General features: G+C 37.1%; 1 protein-coding gene, 1 non-coding gene and 1 pseudogene across 2 annotated transcripts in view; all 3 read left to right on the top strand.

Moving 5' to 3' along the window:
* LOC137392011 (ubiquitin-protein ligase E3B-like) overlaps positions 1–24,211 on the top strand; it is a 40,464-nt gene that overhangs the window by 13,718 nt on the left and 2,535 nt on the right. The window contains exons 9-23 of the mRNA XM_068078599.1: positions 540–760; positions 2,454–2,518; positions 3,593–3,708; positions 4,231–4,367; positions 4,623–4,760; positions 5,286–5,457; positions 6,947–7,065; positions 7,469–7,583; positions 10,495–10,594; positions 11,604–11,723; positions 11,841–11,918; positions 18,366–18,464; positions 18,648–18,755; positions 21,472–21,609; positions 23,855–23,979. Coding sequence (XP_067934700.1) covers positions 540–760; positions 2,454–2,518; positions 3,593–3,708; positions 4,231–4,367; positions 4,623–4,760; positions 5,286–5,457; positions 6,947–7,065; positions 7,469–7,583; positions 10,495–10,594; positions 11,604–11,723; positions 11,841–11,918; positions 18,366–18,464; positions 18,648–18,755; positions 21,472–21,609; positions 23,855–23,979 — 1,851 coding nt within the window. The remainder of the gene's footprint in view (positions 1–539; positions 761–2,453; positions 2,519–3,592; positions 3,709–4,230; positions 4,368–4,622; positions 4,761–5,285; positions 5,458–6,946; positions 7,066–7,468; positions 7,584–10,494; positions 10,595–11,603; positions 11,724–11,840; positions 11,919–18,365; positions 18,465–18,647; positions 18,756–21,471; positions 21,610–23,854; positions 23,980–24,211) is intronic.
* LOC137392111 (uncharacterized) lies at positions 15,793–17,290 on the top strand (annotated as a pseudogene).
* Trnar-acg (transfer RNA arginine (anticodon ACG)) lies at positions 19,238–19,310 on the top strand. The gene has a single exon. It is a non-coding gene; the product is annotated as a tRNA-Arg (tRNA).

Genomic DNA, 24,211 nt, shown 5'->3' with positions numbered 1-24,211 from the left:
TTATGAATACACCACATGTCAAGTTGATGAGAGTTTAATGTATACTACCAAAAAGATAAAGCTTTTACAATATCTTAACGCTTTTAATAAGGTTGGTGTTGTATACATATATTATGTAAAAAAATCATAATTACAGCAATTCTGCATTTTGCGCAGGTATTCAGGACCGGCGCTTTTTTGTGAAAAGTGGAAATCCGCAAAATAAAAACTAATATCTAAGAGAGCCATTTTTTCATTAATCGTAAGCATTTTTCTTAGGTTCATGGTTCTGAGGCATAATGAAGGGTGCACTTGCAAGCACTTGGCACTTTTACACTTAGCAAAACTAATCAGAAAAACGGCAAACAATGATGAGGAGGATTTCACTGGACTAGAGCTTGAGAGAGATTTTATAATTTTATATAGTTTAGTTTTTATTTTTTTACTTTAATTTGTAATGAATATTTTGTACCCTCCGAAGTCCTGAAGCCGGCTGTAAAATCTAAAGCCATGAAGTAGCCGGGATTACTGCATATCATTCTATTTTGGTCTTTTTAAAGAGTTTACCTAAACAAGTCTAAAGACGGTGAGAGAGGATTTCTGCTGCACATCCTCTCAGTGCCAGCGCTGACTTACCATATGGCTGCCTTGGCTCCAGAAATATATCTACGCTTTATGGGCGAGAGGCTTATTACGCACTGTCTACAATATCTCTCAGACTACGAGAGGCTACAGGCTTTAGCTGTGACCCTCGAGGGTAATCGGACCCTCTGCCTCCTCGGTTGGTCTTCTATGTTTTTTATGAGTTTTTGTTAATCTCATTGCGTCTCTGGTGTCTAGTTGGGTAATATATAAATCTGAAAGTTTGTCATAATTCGATGTCTGTCCAGCGATTAAAATCTCGCAAAGACTAATCTGTATCGCAAAAGATTTGATCTCAGAATCTCCTTTTCACAAGCAACAAGCTAACCTATTAAGCTACACAAGATGCAATGGATTCATTGAGGGACATGAGTCATTATCTAGGTTAAAATATGCATAGCGACTCTGCGTTATGCGCAACCTCATTGAAGCTTGCTCTCTCGGTTTTCATTAGTAAGTTTAGTAATACGGATGCTAGCTTACTCAAATTCAATGCAATACAGTGGCAATACATTACCTGCCACTGTTTATAAGCTGTTTTTAATACCCGTGCAATGCCAAGCATTCGGCGAGTCTTCATTCATATTACTTCTCTGTTGAGCCGTTGTAATGGTAACAGTCACGTGGTTGTCCATTTGATAGCTTTCGACGTGAACATCAGAAAGTTCCTAGTCAACTAGTCCAAGCAATGCTATATATTTGTCATGTTTCACCTTATCCTTCTCAACTTGAGCTGTTATATATTCTTACACACCTTTTTCTAATGCACATCTCAAGTTAATGGTGTACTTGCTTTTCCTATTTCTCTTGGATTCGTAATTTTTTCTTAATAATATTTCTGATGTACTGTCTAGTAGAGGATGTCAGAAGATAGAGTGCAAAAACTGAAAATCTGTATTAATAAATCCCGCTTTATCATTGTGTGTCTGTCTGTTAGTCTGCGTTTATACATTTTTTGGCTGATTTCGTCTAAATTTCACCTGTATGCGCTCCGGCCCTTCCACCAGGTTATTAAAATATTCAGTTTCAAAACTCCATCAGGTTTCTGAGAACCACCATTTTAAACACCCACCTGCTGCCTATCTGATTAGAGATGAAAGATTTCCTGGGCTTTGCCAGGCCTGCTTCTAGTGTCTCTCGCTGGTCATACGTGTCAGGTTAAAATTATCAAAATGTTCATAAAATGGTCTCATGATTTGTCACCAGAAAACAGGAAAGTTCATCTATTGTCACCATGTGGTAGTGAGCTGCCAATCTAAGATTTTATTTAACAAGACCAGTATTTACCTTATATCTAACGTAATTTGCTTTTGAAAAGTTTTTGGTTACCACTTTGAAGTCTCATCCCGTATACACAAGCAGGTCCCCTGATTATAGACCATATTAACGACTTTCCATCAACTGTGAAAGTATTTAAATTATCTTTTTAAATTCCAACAAGCCTCAAGCTTGTCGAAATGAAAAAACAAAAATCAAATAAACTAAATAGTTTTTTTTCACACTCTTTCAAAGAAGCGATGTTTAAGAGAGAACTGAAGAATCATTACTTTGCAGTTATACTGAAAATGAATCTCGCATAAAGCAACCAGAATATTGTAATGCTACGTAAACTGGAAATACTGAAAAACCGAAGCAAAACTGCACAGCCGAGTTGATTCTGGCGTAGAATCACGTGGGAAAACAACTACCCGAATTATTTCTGGCCCAGGCTTCAGTTTCTAAACTTTGTTGACAGCCAGATATTACGCTGGTGCTTGTGACAACCAAGAATTGTGCCACTGCATTGAAGACGTACTCCATCTAATAGCCAGTGATTTGTTTCTTTTTTATAGCCAATGTCATTCATCTTGGATTTGCAGAAGTTGAAGGAGTCGTCATGGATGTGATAAATTTTACCGTAAGTTTTAGGAAATTGCTGACTTTACAAATCTTACTGGTTTTTATTTATAATTAGTAACATATATAGCTAGTGTCAAAATTAGCTTTTCTTACAGTCTATAACTTACGAATGTCTTCACTGTTGCTGGTATAATTAGTAATAGATGTAGAAGTTTGGAGATGCATAGGAAAAGTGGATAATGGGTGGGAGGGAATGGCAAATGAGGATCAAGTTAGAAAGTAAAAAGGGTGAAGAAGCCACCAAAAGGAGAGAAGAAATTGAGAGTGATTAAGAGAGAAGGGTGAAAGAAAGGAAGGGAAAAAAGGGAAAATTAAAAAAAATAGAAGGAGGAATTGGGTAGAAGGAGAGGGAGGGAAAGGAGAGAGTTTGGGGGAGAAATAGGGCGAAAAGGTGGAAAAAGGGAGAGATTTGAGAGAGAGGGGGAAAGAGGGTTGACAAAGGGAGGAGAGGATAAGGGAGATTTGAGAGAAAAAGGCGAGATAGGAGAGAGAAAGAGGGTTGAAAAAGGGGAGGGAGAGGAAAGGGGAGATTTGAGAGAAAGAGGCAAGAGAGGGAGAGAGAAAGTGAAAGAGGGTTGAAAAGGGGAGGGAGAGGAAAAGGAGATTTTAGAGAAAGAGGCAAGAGAGAGAGGGAAAAAGTGAAAGAGGGTTGAAAAGGGGAGGGAGAGGAAAAGGAGATTTTAGAGAAAGAGGGAGAGAGAAAGTGAAAGAGGGTTGAAAAAGAGAGTGAGAGAAAAGAAGAGAGTTGAGGTAGGTGAGTTGGGATATGAAGACTACCACATGTGAAAATGAGTTGGGATATGAAGACTACCTCATGTGAAAAGGAGTTGGGATATGAAGACTATTACATGTGAAAATGAGTTGGGATATGAAGACTACCACATGTGAAAGTGAGTTGGGATATGAAGACTACCACATGTGAAAATGAGTTGGGATATGAAGACTACCCCATGTGAAAATGAGTTGGGATATGAAGACTACCACAAGTGAAAATAAAAAATAATGAAGGTAGAGACAAGTCTTAGCTGGTATAATGTCCATCTTTGCATACAGTATGACATTCTACTTGCAGACTGTAGTCAACAGGTTGCTGCAGGTTTGTGGTCAATGCATTATGGGTAAAAAACAAACATCCAAGTCACATTGGCATCCTATACTCGGATGGGCTGCTCAGCCATTCAATCACAAGTATGTTCTATGCTTTTCCTTCAGTCTTGTGCAGTGTCTTGATCTGTGTGTCTCAATGGGAGAGATGGTGTATCTATGGTGGTACCTGGTGTTTTTTGGAGTTTTAAAACATAGTTTATAATAATGTTGTAGCCTTTGAGATAAATACTTTGCCATATTACAAAAATAAAATGTTTAAAATGACATTGACCAGGAGATTTCTGATATTCAAACATGACTATTTTATATGAAATTTCACACTGCAGTTCACCATTCATTGTATAATTCACAATTGGTGCTTATCGTTAGAAATACTGCAGCAATCTGTGTATTCAGAGTTCAAATGCTTTAGCCCACACGTCTAGCTAGAACAGTCAAAATGTTAATTAGTATTTCCAGCTCTGAATTCTATGCTCTGAAAAAAACTGAGCCAGTATATTGTCCGTGAAATCATTTTGTCTCCTATATAAAGTTGAAGTTGTCAGATATTTCTTCATTGTTTTTATCTGTTCGCTATGTCTTCCAGCATCCTTCTGGTTGCAGTGAGGCTGTACCATACATAATGAGGCAACTGCAAGTCCTATGGTCTAATCGAGCAGTATCTATCCTGTTTGCTGACATGAATGACTTTGCTTCCACAAAAGACATGTCTCTCTCATCAGAGGATGGAAGGAAATCTGGTACTAGTGACATTTTAAATATGTTGCAGGTTTATCGTTTTGCTCAATTATTGTATTCATCAACCTTTTTATATTTTAAAACACTTCCATTGCGGCTTAATTTTGCTCTATTTTCAAACAAACTGTTTAAACCTTTTAACTTGAATGGAAAAACAGGTTACCTTTGTTAGACCGTTATTTAAGCTTCCATAGCTCTTATGTGTATAAGAGCGAGTATGTACAATGCCCTGTCTGTATATCGCGACTGTGAACTAGGGCTAAAAAAGAAGAAAGACAAAAAGCCAACAACACTTAAGGCGGACAGCAATCTTCTCCGAGTAACGTGCTCTGCATGCGTGATGTATCAGGCTGCAATCACTGTTCTTATCCAAATTCAGGCGGAAATACTCTCAGGTTGGTAAGCCTTCTCTTAATCTTTGCATGTCTGAAACCACAGTTGGAACTTGAGAAAAAGGTTGTATCATACAGGGTTCGAACCCAGGATATATGGCTTCACTGACCAGCACGTTACCACTGGCACCAATCATTCACCTTTATTTTTTCAGATTTACTAGTACCCTGACAGTTCGGTGCGCCATGAGAGATTGCCATGCGTAATAAGTATGCGCATAATTATTCTCAGGTGTGGAAAGGTGGTCGAGTGGTGCAGATGGTAGCAACCTTGCTCTGGAAAAAATATCTGGGTTCAATTCTCGTGTGTGGCAATCTTCTTTCCTAATGCTCTTAGTGTGGCGCCGGGCAGACACGGCTCTTATTATAGTAAAGATGGTGCCTGTACTTATTCTCTGCACATTATTGTCATACCAAATGGTCTCTCATAGCTCATCGGGTTGCTTGATTAGTCGTATTAATAACATGTCTACCCGTTTTAAAGACAAGATAGTGAATTGAAATCAGAGGGTTTTTGAACTTTTGTAGGACTAGCATTTAACTCGTGTCTCTTGAGAAATTTATGGCTATTAATGAAGGGAATGGGAAGCACCAGCCATATGGTTAAGATATTTCTGGACACCATTGGTTCTGAGGCTAGCTCTCTCAATGTATCTTCCATGCTCACACTCTTCGCCGATGCTGCTGTCATGCTCTTCATGTGAGTTACTAGGGTTGAATACGCCTGTCCGCCATCCTATGAGCATCATACCGTAGCAGTTAGTAAAGTACTGGCTTTGTGATAGAATGGACATACCGTAAAACCTTTAATTGAACGCCGCCTCAATTTGCCCGCTGCTATAGGGAAAGGGTTGAAAAATAGTGCACCATGATGTTGAAATAAAGGTTTTACGGTGTTTACACCATAGTAGCTACCAGTAAGCCAAGCGTTTTCCCGGTATTTCTTCATTTTTAATCAGACATCCTGCAGCACGTTTGCAGATTTTTAACACGAATTTCTACTCTGATTTCACGGCAACTATTCACGAACATGTTTATTGAGGGCAATTGTTCTTAATTCCTGTGAGGGCACATGCTTGAGTTTCAAATCGGATAGATCGTGTCCCATTTATATGGGAAATGAAAGTTTTAAGATTGCCAATTGAGCCCTGCGTTGCTTGAAGTTGTCCTGCTTTTTCTCATTCAATAAGCTTAATGCAACGCTTGGAACTATGGCAATCTGCCCCTGTAACTCTTCCCTTTTACAAGAATTTTTATGTTGAAAAACGCCACTCTTATAAGATTATTCTGCAATTTTGGAAGGTGCTCGATTAGCGCAAGTACTGGAGTAATAGAGTTGTAGTGTACTAAACTGAGTGTCATGAGTTCAAGACCTGCGCAAGGTAATCTTTTATGAAGCTGTTAGTTACTGCCGATATTATCTCTTCAGTGTGATGGATTTAAGCAAGATTAGAAAGCAATCAGAGTTTCATTAGTGTTTCTTCAGTTTTATTAGTGTTTCTTCAGTTTTATTAGTGTTTCTTCAGATTTATTAGTGTTTGAAAACTCGCTCGACTCGATTTTACACTTTCAGGGTTAAAATTAAAATCAAATGATTTAAATCATTTGCTTTTAATTATTTAAATGAATAATTTAAACCATCCTAAAAAAATCAGGTTTGATGATTTTTTTGATTTTTTCCACGTCAAAGGCTGTGATTTAAATCATCCTAAAATTTCATGTTTGATTTATTTTTTCAGAACTTTCCCATCTCAAAGGCTGACCCCCAAAAATGAGACTTATAGAGGGTCTACTGTAAATATGAATTGCATAACATGGTCAAAATTAAAATAAAAACAACTTTTAATAAATTAAAGGGATGCAAAGCTGTTTTGTTATGTTGCTAATGTTTTCTTGTGGCACACTTCAACAAAATAAAATAATATTATGTTAGCGGTCATGAAAAATAAGCTGGTAATTGATGTTTGCAAAAAAATCTGATGTCAATAAAAAATAACCTGTTGTAAATAAAATAAAAAATCGAAATTTTTTTCCAACCCTGGACACTACATTATATGAATTTTTGACGCCGTAAAATTGAATAGAAGTACATCATGTCGTTGTGTGATGTATGGAGTGATACGAATGTAATACAGCGAGTGTGATACACAGGGAATTATGGGAGTTAAGTCGGATGCTGGTGTTTGTAGGATCCTTGATGATGTGGAAGTTTATGAGGAACAGAAACCCTTCAGCTTGTCTGAACTTGTTGAGCTGTCTGACCTTCTCAATCAGCTTGTCTTTAGAATTATCTGGTATGATGTTATAGGTATGTATATAGAGAGACAGAATGTTTTGATAGGTAGGTAAACGTACCATAAGATGTGCTATAGGTAGGTATATGGCATGCTATAAGAAGTAAACGGAGTGCATGGAGACATCATTCTGTTATATTATTAAGAGATCAAATCATTTATGATATCGTAGATATATGACTTCAGTATGACACACTTAGGTAAATGAGCAGATTCATATGATCCACTATTATTCTGTTATATTATAGGAAAAATCATATGAGATGTGGTAGATATGTGCCTGCACTCACATACATTATGGGTGTGCATATAGTGTTATATAGCACTGGTGTATAAGTTAGCCTTTGTACTGTATGTAATGAAAGGAGGGTTGAGAAAGGTGCAGGTAAAATGGCTAGTCATGATGTTTGTATGTAGACTACCGGAAGGCTGAGAGTGACCCAGTTTTCACATCTGCCCATTCATTGCTTCAACTGCTGCATGAGAGAGACAGTCGTCGGGCGTTTGCACCCCCTGATCTGTGGATCATTAAGTATGTAATCAAAGACTAACTAAGGAGAGCATGACTCATTTCTCTAAAAGATGACAAATACAACTAACATCTAACATTTATCTACATGTTTGGTGTAAACCTGCTATTCTAATTGCAGGTTTTACAATTTGTATCTTTACCAGCTAAATTATGATTACTGTCATTCTGATTGGATAATGCTGAGATAGATATTGTCATTCAGATTGGATAATGCTGAGATAGATATTGTAATTCTGATGCGATAATGATGGGATAGATAATAAGGATAATGATGGGATAGATAGTAAGGATAATGATGGGATAGATAGTAAGGATAATGATGGGATAGATAGTAAGGATAATGATGGGATAGATAGTAAGGATTATGATGGGATAGATAGTAAGGATAATGATGGGATAGATAGTAAGGATTATGATGGGATAGATAGTAAGGATAATGATGGGATAGATAGTAAGGATGGTAATAAAGACAATTCACTCTACTAAGAAAAAGCAATACCCTAGGACAGTTATATTTCACTAGTATTAAGTTTCGTGAGTAGCATACAGAGTAAAATTTCGCTGTAACTTAATTTCGCAGCTCTGATGAGTGCGAAAATATAGTGATGTGAAAATAAATGCAGTGGAACAAACGTAATTAGATTCCTCAGGTTCGGTTCACCGATAAGAAAAAATTTCAACTTGGGACTAGTTTGTAATTGTGAACCGCAGGTAGAATGGTGTGGGCGACATCGATAATGGAATTTGATCGCTTGCTGCCATTTGTTTCTTGGACTATCAATGAACAAAGCTATTTAATTTCGCGTTTTCGCTCGTTCGTTATGATAGTTTGGCTTCGCACATGAAATTTTAGCGAGAGGATGACTCCGCGAAAACGCGAAAGTTAGATGAGGCGAATACATAAGTGTCCTAGGGTACTTCAGGTAATGTTCATCTCCAATAGCTTATGTTCCGAGTTTTGGCCCACATCTAAAGCAAACTTTGAACAATTTGTCTTGCTAAATGTAGCAATTGCTCTAGCACTATTTGCTATGGCAAAAGAAAATCAAGATTTTTTTATTAAAAAGTTTTAAATAGAAAGCTTTTAAACTTACAAGTTTCCTATTTAAAAACATTTCATTTCAAAAGATCTATTGATCAGTTAAATAGTTCTTATTGTTCCTGATTGTTACACAAAGACTCTTTTAGAAAATATTTCTAATGAGTTGAAGTCGGCTCCGCTTTATGTAATTACTTTTATTTAAAAGTGTAGCCTTTATTAATCAAAAGCATTACACTAAAAACCGATATGAAAGCGATGAGATGATTTGATGTTCAACAAAAAGTTTCACATTATATACATAGTTCTATTTTGTTATACTGTGTATCAGGCTACACGTATAGTATATGTACATGTGCTGTACATGTAGCCTATACAATACGTACATATACTGTACAGTCAAATCTCTACATCCAGAGTTAATACGTTTCAAGATTTTATTCATGTTAAGATTATCACATGTTGGAGCAATTATTTTTATAGGAACACACTGTAATTTTTTTAACTTGTTACTGCCACAAATTCATGAACAAAAACTAAGTTATACATAAAAACTAAATCAATTAAATAATGATTAATAGAAAAAGTTTTCAGGGTTACTTTACCTTGGAGAAAAGGAATAGCACACTTGGCTTGTGTAGGATTAAAAGTAGAGGTAATGAAAGATATACATGGAATAACTTACCTCAACATACTCTAATTTACTATTTACCTATTCCAACTTACTTTTCCAACTTACTATTTCAACTTACTTTAATGTACTCAGGCTCACTACTTATATTAGGTAAACTTTACACTTAGCGTAAACATGTTTTATCATTTTTAATCTTTCACCGTTTTTTATTTCCACCAGTTTATCTCCCTTTCACATACGGAGCTTTTGTACATTGCTTTTAGAAGCTTTGAACGCTATATGTTACAAATGGCTTAAGGTGTAGAACCAAGCGCAGTGGAACCTCGGTTTTCGAGGTTACGCTGCACTTGGCTAACATTTTTTCGTCTCGAACAAAAATTCGGTTTGCGACCAAACCGGAGCATGCACATTAGAATTAAATATTCAGAACAGCTCTGGAAACAGCATGGAAACATTCATTAACGCAGGGAGAAACAAGTTACGCTTCATAAATTTTTTTCATAAAGGAAGGGACCGTCTGGGACGACGTCTCTCTACCAAAGAGATTTGCTAGAGACAACTCCTCCATTCGAGTTACCCTAAATTGTTTTGAAGGAGGGTTCTCCTTCAAAGATATGAAGTGAACTTGCCATTGCTGTTTATATGTTCTTTTTTACACGATTTTTATGTAACTGATCTGTTGTATTTGTCGCTGTTTTGTTATCAATTTCTGCAATTTTTGGTATTGTATCTTAGCATGGAATGTTTTTGATGTTTTAAGAGCAAAACATACGAAATGTTTAGTTTCTGTTTTCTGTTTTCATGTTTTCATCATCATAGATAGAAAATCTTTTATTAAAAATAAACACTATCTATATCTACCAGTTTTTATTTCTAGTATGCGTCTGGTGTATGAGAGTTTATGGTGTAAAATGTTAAAAAATACTTTACCGATTAAAATTTAATTGGAACCGATTAAAAGTTACCTTCATCAATTCTATGGGAATAATTGTTTTGGATCTCGAACAACTCGGTTTTCTAACAACCTTCTGGAACGGATTATGTTCAAGAACCGAGGTTCCACTGTATTTGTTCTTATACTTTGGAAGATTTGTATGTTAGCTGTAAGACTTACAGTGTAAGCTGAGGTTTGGCTTTATTAGCCTGATATTTGGCAATAATATGTAATAATCTTCAACTGCTTGGAGCACCAGATGTTACCACTGCATGCCTGTGATTGTTGGTGATTCCTCTTGCAGAGATGTGCGTCCTGCTCAGTTTATCTCCTGTATTGATAAAGGTAATAAAACTTCACAATTTCTTCTCCAGAAGATGCCCCATGTTGTCGGACATAAAGATGTAAGTATCTACTGTAGGTGCTAAGGCTAACATTTAATGGCATATTCGTAGAACTTTACAAATAGATATTGAGATCGATAATATACAGTGCACCTTCGGGTTACGACGTCCCTGTTTTACTGTATTTTGGGATTACGATGTGAAACATGTTTTTTCGTCCCCTCTATACAGCATTTTTTCACCATACGACATCAACAAAAATGTCACTCGAAATTCAAATTTGAGGCATGGTGTGCTGCATGCGGTTGAATAACAAAAATGTCTATATGCTATTTGCCAAAATCTCTCCCACAACGCCTGAAAGAGATACGATGCTCGCGCCATTAGTTCAACAATCTTCGTGTTTCGTAAATACTTGATATTGCGTGAGTGAAACGAAAATTTGTAAAAAGTGAAAATTTATTGTGTATTTCAGCGTTCAATATAATATTTACTATTCATTATACGCATGTGACTATATAGCTACATGCAGTAGATGCTTCTATAACGTATACCTCCTATAGAGTTTTGTTAATTTTAGTTTCGGTACTTGTACATAGTGTGTAATTATGTATGCATGTATACATAAATATACAGGAATATATTTATTCCTGTATATTTATTGTGTGTGGAGTATCTAGAATGGCGTATGGATTCATATCTTTTCCGATATTTTCAGTTTTATCAAATTCCGCATTTTATTTTCTCTAAATGTTAAGCACTTGTTTTGCTGGATTTGTTACCTTGTCAGTAGTCTACAGATTTTTAGACAAAGTAGATAAACATCTTCTCAGTCATTCAAAAAGTAATAAGAAACAGTTTATGTTCAGCTTCTAACATGTTTATTCTGTAATAATCAACATTAATGCCGTTGATCACTCTATTAATACTGAAGCAAACAATAATACACAATAAAGTGCCTTTCCAGTCAATTTTTCATGAGCTGAAATAGTAATGTTAGTGATATTTATGTTGCCACTTTGATAAGAGCTCATGACTTTAGCCAAAGCTTCTGCTTGTCTATTTACAGCGCGTGATTCTCTTCCGAAAACTTGTACAGAATGATAAAGAATCTCAAGGCATCGCTGACTCGGCGAATGCTATGCCTAACATTACCTACATCAATGTCTCCAGGCGCCGGCTACTTGAGGTAGATCTGTAGCGGCTAGATATCTCTATTCTTCATAGATACTCTGTAAAAGTTTGTAATTTGCTCAGTTCGGAAAATGTCCTCACACACTAGGGAGTTGTTTTATCCTGCTTACAGGATGGCTACAATCAGCTGGCTGGGTTGCCTCCTGTTGCGCTCAAAGGTCTCATCAGAGTCAAGTTCATCAATGCTCAGGTAAGCTTAGCTCTACCCACAAGTTATATTACAGTAGACGCTCCTATAACGTAAATTCCAAATAACATAAAAAATTTATGTGAAGTTTTTACTTTCTACTACGTACAAAATTCCATATAACGTAAAGGGTCAAGTCGAGCGAGTTTTCAAAATCGATTTGAATGTTAGTTTATTTTGCTGTACTTGTGGAAGACAAAACGCCGTGCGTTTACCGCTAAATCTATTATATATAACTTTCGCAACATTCTAGTTCGTCTTAATGGATAATTAAATGTGTCAACAAAAAGACGAATAGGATAGCTGCGCAATTGTTCATAAATAAAAAGGCCATTGATTGGTACAGGTGTTACAGTGTCGGTCTGCCAGTCTTAATGCCACGAGTTGGAGTATCGTCTAAAATTATTTTAATCCTAACCTTGACCCCCTCCGTAGTGATAGACGACGAACAGGTAGAACTGCTTTTTATAGTAGAAAGATTTTGTTGTTTTGCTTTATTGTAGACGTACAAAATATTTGTTATTAGCTTTACTTTGCAGGATAGACTTTTCTGTTTAAAAAAATAAGTAAATCGTTGTAAATGAACATCAAAAATGTGCAGTCCCTATCAATTTGTTGTAAAATTACCGCAGTCATAGTCTATAAAACCAGTGAGATTGATTATAAAAAGTAGAAAAGTTGTCGATGCAAACCAATAGTTTTGCAGTTACGGTACAGCCCACAAATTAAAAGAGTTAAGTAAAGTATTTCCTTTTAGCATGGCCGAAGGGGTGAGTTTGGAAGGATCTTGGAACAGATTAAGTAATTTATATATACAGTGAAACATGGATAACTCAAACTTCACGAGACCGAGCGAAAGTGTTTGAGTTATCAGAGCGTTCAAGTTATCAGAGCACAGTCACAAGTGAATGTATTTATCAGTAGATACATATACAAACTACATGTATATATAAAACTAAAGTATAGGTTGTTTGTTGTAAGTTAAAGGGCATCTGATGTAGAGTTTTAAAGTATTTATCAGAAAGTATAGATATTTTTATACACTTGAGATTGTGTGTTGTTTTAGGTGATGTGACTGCCAGAACTTTTTCAGATTAAAATTGGCAAAACCTAATCGCGGTTAAAACGCTCAGAAAACATTTTTTCTTCTGAGTGTTTTACTCGAGATCAATTTTGCCAATTTTAATCTTAAAACGTCTTGTCAGTCACATCACCTAAAACTGCAAACAAATCTCAGCCCAATAGAAAAATATCTATTCTTTCTGATAATTTTTAAAACTGAACATAGGTAAACATTTATGACCAATGCAAAAAAGCATGCTTTACATCTGATCAGCTATTTCATTTAAAAAACTTATCGAGTGTAGTCTGTGACAAGGTATTTTTTTGACAAAGATCAACAGTGTGACTTATTGTAGAAATAGATTTTAAACAGTTATTATAGTTCTTAAAAACTTGTTAGTCTTTTTTAACAAAATTGGCCCATCGATAGGTACGCCTTCACTACGCACTTGTCTAAACCAAGTCAATAATACACCATCCAAATCATCGTGCGACGTTGAACGATCTCTTAGCCTTGATGAATTTTGGTCACATAACGATCTTACTCTTTCTTTTTGTTTAATCCATGTTGACACTGTAGTTTTTGGAAGTTATTCTCTTTTTGATAATGCTGATAGCTTTTGTCCTGCTTCGATTTCCTCGAGTACTTTAAGTTTGTCAGAAAGTTTCCACGCTTTTCTTTGCTTGCGTGATGCCATCGTAAAGTAGATGTCTGTTGTAGCGGACGCCAAGCCACGAGCCTATTTGTGACATTTTATCTTTATGTATCCGCATATAATCACTGTTACAATATGTATTTTGCATGCTGTGTCTATCTTTATTAAATTTTTATCGCTAATACCTTCTAACGTTTATAGCTTGGCTGTAACTAAGCGAACGTCTTAGCGACCCTATTAATCATTTTTATACGATTTCTTTTTCGGTTCCATTATACGGTACGGGGGAAATTATATGTACACTATACGCATATAAAAAGCGCTTTCGTTAAGAAAGCAGAGTAGTCTCAGCTCCGCGACTAGTGGAAACTCCTTCGAAACAAATTGAACGGAAACCACGTTTGTGAATTCGGCAAAAAACTGTTCGAGTTAACGGTGCCGAGGTCGAGTTATATAGAGCCATTTATCATTGCGTGGGAACGGACCAAGCAAATCCATTCGAGTTAACCGTGTGTTCGATATATCCGAGGGCGAGTTATCCATGTTTCACTGTATTTTACTGTTCATATAACGTAAATTCCCTATGACGTAAACGTTCCTGTAATGGATTATTTACGTTGTAGGAGCGTCTACTGTATTAACAGTAGTCAAACAAGCTTAGCTCCACCCACAATTTATATTATTGACAGTTGTCAAACAAGCTTAGCTCCACCCACAGTTTATATTATTGACAGTTGTCAAACAAGCTTAGCTCCACCCACAGTTTATATTATTGACAGTTGTCAAACAAGCTTAGCTCCACCCACAGTTTATATTATTGACAGTTATCAAACAAGCTTAGTTCCACCCACAGTGTTCTAGGTGTGGGGGGTCCTGGAGTTCGTTCATGGGTTGATTGCTTCCCGGAATGCTTTGATGGTGTTGGGTTGCTGAGAGATTTTCGGGTTTCATTGCACATTGATCCGAGTGTTCCACCAGTGGCTCAGCCTGTAAGACGCCTGCCATTTGGCCTTCGTGAGCTCACAAAAGTCAAACTAGACGAATTGCTAGAGCAAGGAATTATTGAGTGTGTTGAAGGACCCGCTAGATGGGTTAGCCCAATAGTTACTGTTCCGAAAGATGAAGGGAAAGATATTCGTCTATGTGTTGACATGCGCCAGGCTAACAAAGCTATTATTAGAGAGAGGCACCCTATACCTACAGTAAAAAAGTTGTTGTACAATTTGAACGGTGCCCAGTATTTCAGTAAGGTAGATTTGAAACAAGCGTTTCATCAATTCGAACTGGATCTTGACTCTAGAGATATCACAACTTTCATTACCCCCTTTGGTCTTTATCGGTATAAGAGACTAATGTTTGGGATAGCTTCAGCACCGGAACTGGTTCAGTACCAAATCCAGAAAGCTATCACGGGCTTGGCAGGGTGCCAAAACTATGCAGGTGACATTGTGATATTTGGTAAGAATCGTGTAGAGCATGATGAACGCTTGGCTGAGTTCATGAGGCGAATGAGTGGTCTAGGTCTGACGTTAAACGTATCCAAGTGCGTCTTTGGGGTGACCAAAATAGACTTTGTAGGATTTCAGATTTCTGCTGATGGTGTTTCCCCATGTCCCAAGAAAGTGAGCTCTATTGTTAGTGCTAGGGAACCTAAAGATGCCTCAGAGTTACGAAGTTTTCTTGGGTTGGTAAACTTTGTTGGTAGATTTCTTCCGAACTTGTCAACTTTGGCGGAGCCGTTGCACCGGCTAACTAAGAAAGGGGTTCGATTTCTGTGGGGTAAAAAACAGAAGTCTGCTTTTGAAGGCATAAAGGCCTTGATGTCAAAGACAGAGACACTAGCATATTTTGACCCTAGTGCTAGAACTACTGTTACAGTTGATGCCAGTCCATTTGGGCTGGGTTGCATTTTAAGTCAGAAGATAGCTAGTGTGGAGCGTGTAATAGCTTATAGGCATCGAAGCTTATCCTCTGTGGAACGGCGCTATTCCCAGACAGAGAGAGAAGCATTAGCTATTGTGTGGGACTGTGAGCATTTTGCAATGTATCTCATTGGCTTGCAGTTTCGTCTTGTCACTGATCATCATCCACTGCAGTTTATCTTCAACAAAGTACAATCTCGACCTTCTGCTCGCATTGAGTGATGGGTGTTGAGACTGATGGCATTTGATTATGAAGTGGTATACAGGCCAGGTCAGGAAAACATAGCTGACCCATTGTCAAGGCTTTCTGCTAGTCCGGATTGCATCAGGAATGTGGCTAATGTTGCTGATGAATATGTACATACTGTAGCTAGATTGTCAGTTCCTAAAGCAATGTCATTTGACGAGGTCAAGAAGGCATCTATTGACTGTTCTGAGATGAAACTAGTGAGAGATGCTTTGTTAGATGGAAGGTGGTCTACTTGTTTACCAGCTTACAGGTCAGTGTACACGAAGTTGAGTGATGTTGAAGGCGTTGTCATCAGAGGCAACAATATAGTCATGCCAGTGGTGCTGCGAGCAAAGGTTGTGGAGTTGGCACACGAAGGTCACCAAGGAATAGAAAAGACTAAACATCTACTTCAATCCAAGTTATGGTGGCCAGGAATGGACAAAGAGGCAGAAGTTAAATGTCGAGAGTGCCATGAGTGCCAAGTGGTTAGTGCACCTTCAAAACCTCCTCCTATGGTATCTACTAAAATGCCAGATCGTTTATGGTGAGCATATAGCCTGTGACATTTTGGGACCTCTGCCTAATGGAGAAAGTGTGTTTGTAGTAGTTGATTACTACAGTCGTTACTTTGATGTGTGTTTTTTGAAGTCTACTCAATCAGATAAAATCACGGCAGCTCTTGATTCCATAATATGTCGATGGGGTGTTCCTTCAAGTGTCAGGACTGATAATGGTCCACAATTTGTCAGCAGCAAGTTCCAAGAGTTTTTGCAAAGTTATGGTATTTATTGGTTATCAACTACCCCTATGTGGCCTGCTGCTGATGGAGAGGTGGAAAGGCAGAACAGGAGCCTGTTAAAAAGTCTCAAAATAGCACATATGTTCGGTAAGGACTACAAAGCTGAGCTTAGAAGGTTTCTGTTAGCATATCGTTCCACACCTCATACAGTGACTGGTGTAGCTCCAGGTGAACTAATGAGGGGAAGACCAATGAGGGCAAAGTTACCCTGCCTTGAGAGACAGGAATCTCTGGATGGTGAACTGCGGGATCATCAAGCACTGGCTCAGGAGAAAAGTAGGACTCTTACAGATGAAGGTCGGTCACAGGATGACATAATTATAGGAGATAAAGTTTTGGTAAGGCAGGCCAAGACTGACAAGCTTAGTTCTACATTTCATCCACTGGAACAAAAGGTTGTAGGAAAGCATGGTTCAGAGGTGGTGGTAGAGAGCTCCGAGGGAAAAAGAATGCGTAGAAATGTTTCTGAAGTTAAACGATTTGTTCAGCGGGGTAGTCTAGGTGTTTCTAACAATGGTTCTTCAGTTGATTCGAGTTTAGCTTCGAGTGGTGTAGGTACTGCTGATAATGCAGTTAATATACCAGATAAAAGTAGCAACCCAGCAGCACCAGAAGAAGGTCAGAGTGCTAAGTTTGATACGCCAATCAGGCCACCGAGGGTGCGGAATATGCCTGTGCGGTATGGAAATCCTATTAGTCATTGATTAGCCAGTAGTGTCCTTTTGTGTGAATTTAGTTGAGTAGGAATAGAAAGTAGTGCTAGTCATATTATTTTTGTAGGGATAGTGGTGTGGTGTAGAAATAAAAAGTTTAAAAAAAAGAAAACAAAAAGAAGAGAAAATCTGGGTATTCGTATTAGTCTGTTGTATTAGCCCGTCATAGTAATACAAGTTGTTATCATTGAGCAAATATATACATATAAGCAGTCTCAGTATGAGGTAGTTTTGGAATTCTGGGTGAACTGTGCATCAAGCTGGGTGTTTCTTGGTAGCTTGAGCATTGCGTCATTGAGTTTTGGGTTTCGATTTGGCTTGTGGCTGTGCTGTGGGGCTGGCATTGCTTGGTGCCTTCTCCTTGGTGCCTGTGGTAGCCATTGGCTGTATCCTAGCTTGTGTAACACTCAGAGGTATATGCATATTCAATACTGGTGCACTGAATTCAATTAAAGATGAAAAGGGATGTTGTATGTTGACATTGATGATATTATTTTCTCATAGCAATAGCATACTACGCAATGTTTGTATAAACACTGACTTTCCCACATTTATGTTTATAGAGCTATTATACTCACATTAGCCTTGACTATGCTTGCGTTTAACCCTACAGCTTTGACCATATTATTCAGTTTTATGCTAGAGAGCAGAGGATACAGTTGAATCTTGATAACACATAAACTGGTACAATATTACTTAAAGAATATTACACCACCTACAATTTATATTATTGATAGTTGTCAAACAAGCTTAGCTCTACCCACAATTCTTATTATTGACAGTTGTCAAACAAGCTTAGCTCTACCCACAATATACTATTACAATCTAATCTTACTATACTATTTTGTCACTAATTTTTAATATATAATGTATATAAACTTTTAGTAATTTTACCGGGGAATTAGCATTAATTGCTATAGGTTCCGATATCCCTTCATACGTCATTTTTGCCTTACGATCCCAACACTAGAACAAGTTAATGTTGTATGGCAGTGTCCACTGTATATATATATTACATAAGGCACTAATTTTTGTGTGAGACTATAGCAGCTTTCTCTTATTACAGGGCTTGGATGAGGCAGGTATTGACCAAGATGGAGTCTTCAAAGAGTTCCTTGAAGAAACCATTAAGAAAGTCTTTGATCCTGGACTCAACCTGTTCATGGTACGGCTGAGCTGTCACTTTATGTACAGTATATGCTGCTTCAGATAGTCACTTGTATCTTTAATGCTGGGCTTTACTTGTACAGAGAAGCTATAAGTTCTATCTGAGGTCGATGTATTATGTCACAGGTTAGTGTATACTGTCTCAGCACTCTGTATGATGATACAGTGCCTCCTTTTTTAGGCTACAGCCGAGCAAAAGCTCTATCCATCACCAACGTCCTCTGTGCAAGAAAATCACCTTCAACTGTTCGAGTTTGTTGGTAGGATCCTTGGCAAGGCTGTATATGAGGTGAGACTACTTCCGTTTACAGAAATGAGACATATATTTATATTTTGTCAAAACTAAGTACTTTCCTACTCATTTACGAGGTGCTCATAGCTTAATTTTATCCAGCTGAAATAAGCTGTAATTTACTGTTGCTGCACATAGGAACACTTACCTTTTGCTGCTTTCCATTTGAAACCGTCGCATATAGGAAAAATATGCCTGTGAAAATGTACAGTGGAACCTCTATCAAGGAAATTAATTCGTTTTGGAAGGTGTTTTGTAAAAAGAAAACTGTACGTAAGAAACTCATTTTACTATATAACCGCCTAGATCCATTCCGAGCCCGCACAAAACCCCGACATAATCTCCCGTATAATTTAAATCCTCAGTGTGTTTTTTCGCTCTATTCTGATTGGCTGAACTGCACAGCGTTCAAAGACCAAAACACAAACATCAATAACATAATTACTTCTCAAACCGAATATTTTCTATGCTTGGCACCTGGCCTTGTGGCCCAATGGATAAGGCGTCTGACTACGAATCAGAAGATTGTGGGTTCGAGTCCCATCAAGGTCATTGTACAATTTTTTGTTATGGCCGTCTGTAACCTTTAAATTAAACTTACTTTATATAACCAATATTACTTATTCTTTTAAACCTTTCATTGTTGAGTGCATACAGGTCGGAAGTGCCAAAGTTTCTAACATTACTGATTAGCAAAAACAAGACAAAAACTCTTCAAGTGTCTTCATTATCAACAGGCTCCTATGCATCACTATGTTTTTGTAGGTAATATCTGTTAGAAATGGGCCAAAGTATGGCCCATTTCTTTCATTTGTTTCATCGAACTTTCGTATCTAGAGACATGTGAGTCGAAGCAATATTTCTCAATGTTTTTCAACTTGAAAATTTTGTATGCAGAAGATTCTTTCATAAGTGAAGGTTCAGCTGTACAGTAATTCGTCTTGCAATCCAACTGCCTATGATTACTCTTTAATAAATATTGCAGGTAATTACGAATAACATTAAAACAAATGCATTATATAACACTATGCAACAAAAATTAAATATGATAAACTGAGTTAACAAAGTTATAATAGTTTATAAGTTTAATATAGTTTAGCAATAATATTATTAAACAAAAATATGTATTTATTGTTATTTTACCTAATAGACAGGTGAACAGAAATATAGGTTCAGCAATGAGTTGGTTCAGAGGTGGTGATAGGTGACTAACTTGGACTTGGTGAAGTTTAAGCATTGTACACTATGTACATATAAGACATACACTGCGGTAATTAAGAAATGTTAAGTTGAGAGTTGTCCTCTCTTCAATAGGCTGCATTAACATATGGATATACAGTAATACTTCAACTTGCGAGTGCTCCAACGTACGAGAAACTTGAGATACGAGCCAGCTTGTAAGCAAGTTTTAGCACTAACATACGAGTCATGTTTGAGATACGAGCACGTGAGTCAGTTGCCAAGTATGCCGGAGGTGTTTTATGACAACAGCATCAATCTGTATTTTTCAACTGCTCAGGTTATACTTTTGTACTGTGTTTTTGTGCGCGCTTTTCAGTGCTGAATTATGTGAATTAAAAGTACTGCGCGTAGACCGAAAGTTTGCCAGTAAAATGAAAAATAATGCAAAGAAAAAGCAAATGATAACAATTGATATTAAACGGAAAATTATTGAAAAATATGCGAAATGTGTATGTGTGATTGAGCTACAGTGTAGCTCAGCAATATGGCGGAAATACATCCACAATTATCAAACAGAAGGATTATATTCAGGGCGTTTAGCTCGCAAAAGGACTAATCATAGTTTCTAAACCGCGCAGCGATCTTCACGACCGCTGATGGAGAGAACGCTCAAGCATTGGATAAAAGATAAACAATTGGCCGGTGACAGCGTAACTGAAACGACGCTTTTTGAAAAGGCCGGTGCTATCTATCAAAACTATAAAAATAGACATTCGGACAAGTTGGCTAGTGGTCATGCATTAAACCTTTGTGACGACACCTGTGTTCGTCCTAATCGCAACATGTTGAAAGGGCGACAAAGGCAAACGTCCTTAAATAGGTTCATCTTAAAACGGCCGGCTAGTCGTTAAAGCGAAACAAAGGAAAAAGTAGCTAACCAGCGGGAAACTTCAAACTACAAGCGCCGAAGAAATTTTAATTACGTTAAGTTAAAAATGAAAGTTTGCTTCTAGATTTGCTTCTAAGTTTGTCTTTCAAGACTTTGATAAAATCCAAATTTATCAAAGTCAACTGTTGTAATGAAGGATAACTTATATCTCCCTCTCTGGCAAATGCTAGCGTTGGCTGCTATTGTATGTATTTAATTTTACATTTTAATTTATCACATTTCCTTGCATTATTTTTTATTTGTTGCTTTTTGAAAGCATGTGGTATGTTAGGACAATAACCAGCATGTTCTTTCTGTTACAATATCTTGTTTTGAGTGTTTTATTTGCATTTTCTAGAGTATGGAAACCAATCAATATATATTTAATTGTTCTATATATAAATAAATTGCACCAACATGCGAGTAAATTGACATACGAGCTCAGTCTTGGAACGCATTAGGCTCGTAAGTCGAAGTATGACTGTATAATTATTATAATATGCTACAATGGCTATAGGAATATCCTTTTTAGTCAATGTTCAATTTATATATGCTTTGATATCACCTTCTGCTGGTATCATAACAATGCATTCCTAATTGTAGGGAATCGTTGTAGATGTTCCATTTGCACCATTTTTCCTTACACAAGTGTTAGACAACACCAAAAACTCCATGTACAGTTATCTTGATGAATTGCCTTCTCTTGACCCAGAACTTTACAAGAACCTCGCCTATGTCAAGGTCAGATCTTACTCACTGTTTCACAGCATTTAAAAGCAAATTACTCCTTTCAGTTAGTTCAGGAAGGTTGCAGCTGTCTGTGTACAGTAATCGTACTGACTCTCATCATACCCTTAGCGTAATTTGACCTAATTAGTATTTAGATGTTTACAGTAGACGCTCTTACAATAATCCGTTTCGAGAGCGTTAACGTTATACTGATTTTACATGCATGTTATACGAACATACGTAAAATACATTTTATACTGTAAAGTACATGTAAATTGTCTAATCCGTTTCAAGATCGTCTCAAACTCACCCCTTTGGCACGTCAAATAGAAAAAAACTAAACTTTTTATTTTAAGGACTTACAGTAGCTTCAGTATTATTGGTTTGTAAAGACAACTTTTTCTCTTGTTTCTTCTTACTTTCACTTGATTTAGGGTTTATGATTATGGTGATTTTACATTAAGCGCATACCATTAATGTCAATTTAAATCAGTTTCGTTCACTTTTTTCTAGACAGCAAGGTCTATGCTGCAAACAAAATTTATGTCTAAAATAAAGAAAATCAAGAATATATATTTACCCTAGTAACAACGGTATCTGTCTGCCCGTCCGTAGCCGGTGTTAGAGATTAGCATAAAACACTGCTTTCGATGAGTCTCCAACTCTTGACACGCAGCTCATTAGACTGCCAGGGTGCTAGTATATGCATCGTTTTCTTTCCCAAGCGTGCGTGCCAAAAGAGAAAAAATGTTTTAAGGCCAACTATGGGACTCGTGTTATTCAAATCAAATTTGAGAACTTGCTCTGACTTGACACTTTAATGAATTGTTTATGTAATACGAAGCAAAAACTTTACATAGATTCTTTACATTAAGTGGAACTTACTGTATGTTAAAGGAGGTTGGTGTTACAGGAGTGTTTACTGTACATTTAATCTCTGAAAAGTGACATTCCATTACAAGATGCAGTAGACAAACAGAGTCTGCCTATCTTTCATATGCTCCACTAAACTTAACCAAGTGCCCCAAGGAAACTATCATTTACGTTTTTGAACCACTTTCAAAATTTCAACATCAATATTATTCTTTTTATGGTTTATCGTTATTATTTAGTATTATTAGTTTTATCATTCAGTAACAGTCTGCTTATTGGCTTGTGCCATCATCAGGCTATGTGTCATTCTCTATCATTGATTCAAACCTTATCATGCTATTCAGTTGTCAGGGATATTAAGCATTCTTAAGGAAAGCCTTCTTATCTGTTCTGTGTCACATGCGAATAAATACAATATGCTTTCAAGTCTAAAAATGGCAGCAGTCACTGACTCGCAGTGGAAGATGACAAGACCTTAAACTCTCAATATTTGCTAGCATAACTATCATTATATCTTTAGGTAAAATTTAACTGTACAAATTTTATTCCTGCAATTGTTTTTGGTCTGCCATTTGTTACATTGACATTCACTGGTAGCACTGCACATGTGATGCCCTGTTGTAGCACTGTGATGGAGATATAGCCCTTTTGTAGCACTATGATGGAGATATAGCCCTGTGTTAGCACTATGATGGAGATATAGCCCTGTTGTAGCACTATGATGGATATATAGCCCTGTTGTAGCACTATGATGGATATATAGCCCTGTTGTAGCACTATGATGGAGATATAGCCCTGTTGTAGCACTATGTTGGAGATATAGCCCTGTTGTAGCACTATGATGGATATATAGCCCTGTTGTAGCACTATGATGGATACGGTATATAGCCCTGTTGTAGCACTATGATGGATATAAAGCCCTGTTGTAGCACTATGATGGATATAAAGCCCTGTTGTAGCACTATGATGGAGATATAGCCCTGTTATAGTACTATGATGGAGATATAGCCCTGTTGTAGCACTATGATGGAGATATAGCCCTGTTGTAGCACTATGATGGATACGGTATATAGCCCTGTTGTAGCACTATGATGGATATAAAGCCCTGTTGTAGCACTATGATGGATATAAAGCCCTGTTGTAGCACTATGATGGAGATATAGCCCTGTTGTAGCACTATGATGGAGATATAGCCCTGTTGTAGCACTATGATGGATATATAGCCCTGTTGTAGCACTATGATGGAGATATAGCCCTGTTGTAGCACTATGATGGAGATATAGCCCTGTTGTAGCACTATGATGGAGATAAAGCCCTGTTGTAGCACTATGATGGAGATATAGCCCTGTTGTAGCACTATGATAGAGATATAGTCCTGTTGTAGCACTATGATGGAGATATAGAGGAGCTCGAGCTAAATTTCTCCTATGATGAGAATGTTATGGGGAAATTGCAAAATTATGAACTGAAACCTGGAGGACGAGCCATCTCTGTTACGAATGCCAATAAGTAAGTTTCAGTTTTCGCCTTCAACCTTTTTTCGTTCACCGGCAAACTTTACTACACTGAGAAACTTCCAGCATTTTAGGTTGGAAATGACTTAAAGATAAACTGACACAAAAGCTTAGTAGTTTTTTTCTGAAAGTGTCGGTAATTTTCTATCATTTGCATTTGTTTTTTATGTTTGAGGTGATCTGACTGCAAGGATGTTTATTGATTAAAATTGAAAAAACTTGATCGC

The sequence above is a fragment of the Watersipora subatra genome, chromosome 3, assembly GCF_963576615.1.
Source record: "Watersipora subatra chromosome 3, tzWatSuba1.1, whole genome shotgun sequence".
Classification (NCBI taxonomy): Eukaryota; Metazoa; Bryozoa; class Gymnolaemata; order Cheilostomatida; family Watersiporidae; genus Watersipora; species Watersipora subatra.
The sequence above is the reverse complement of the archived record's forward strand: the minus strand, read 5'-3'. Positions and strand labels throughout refer to the sequence as shown.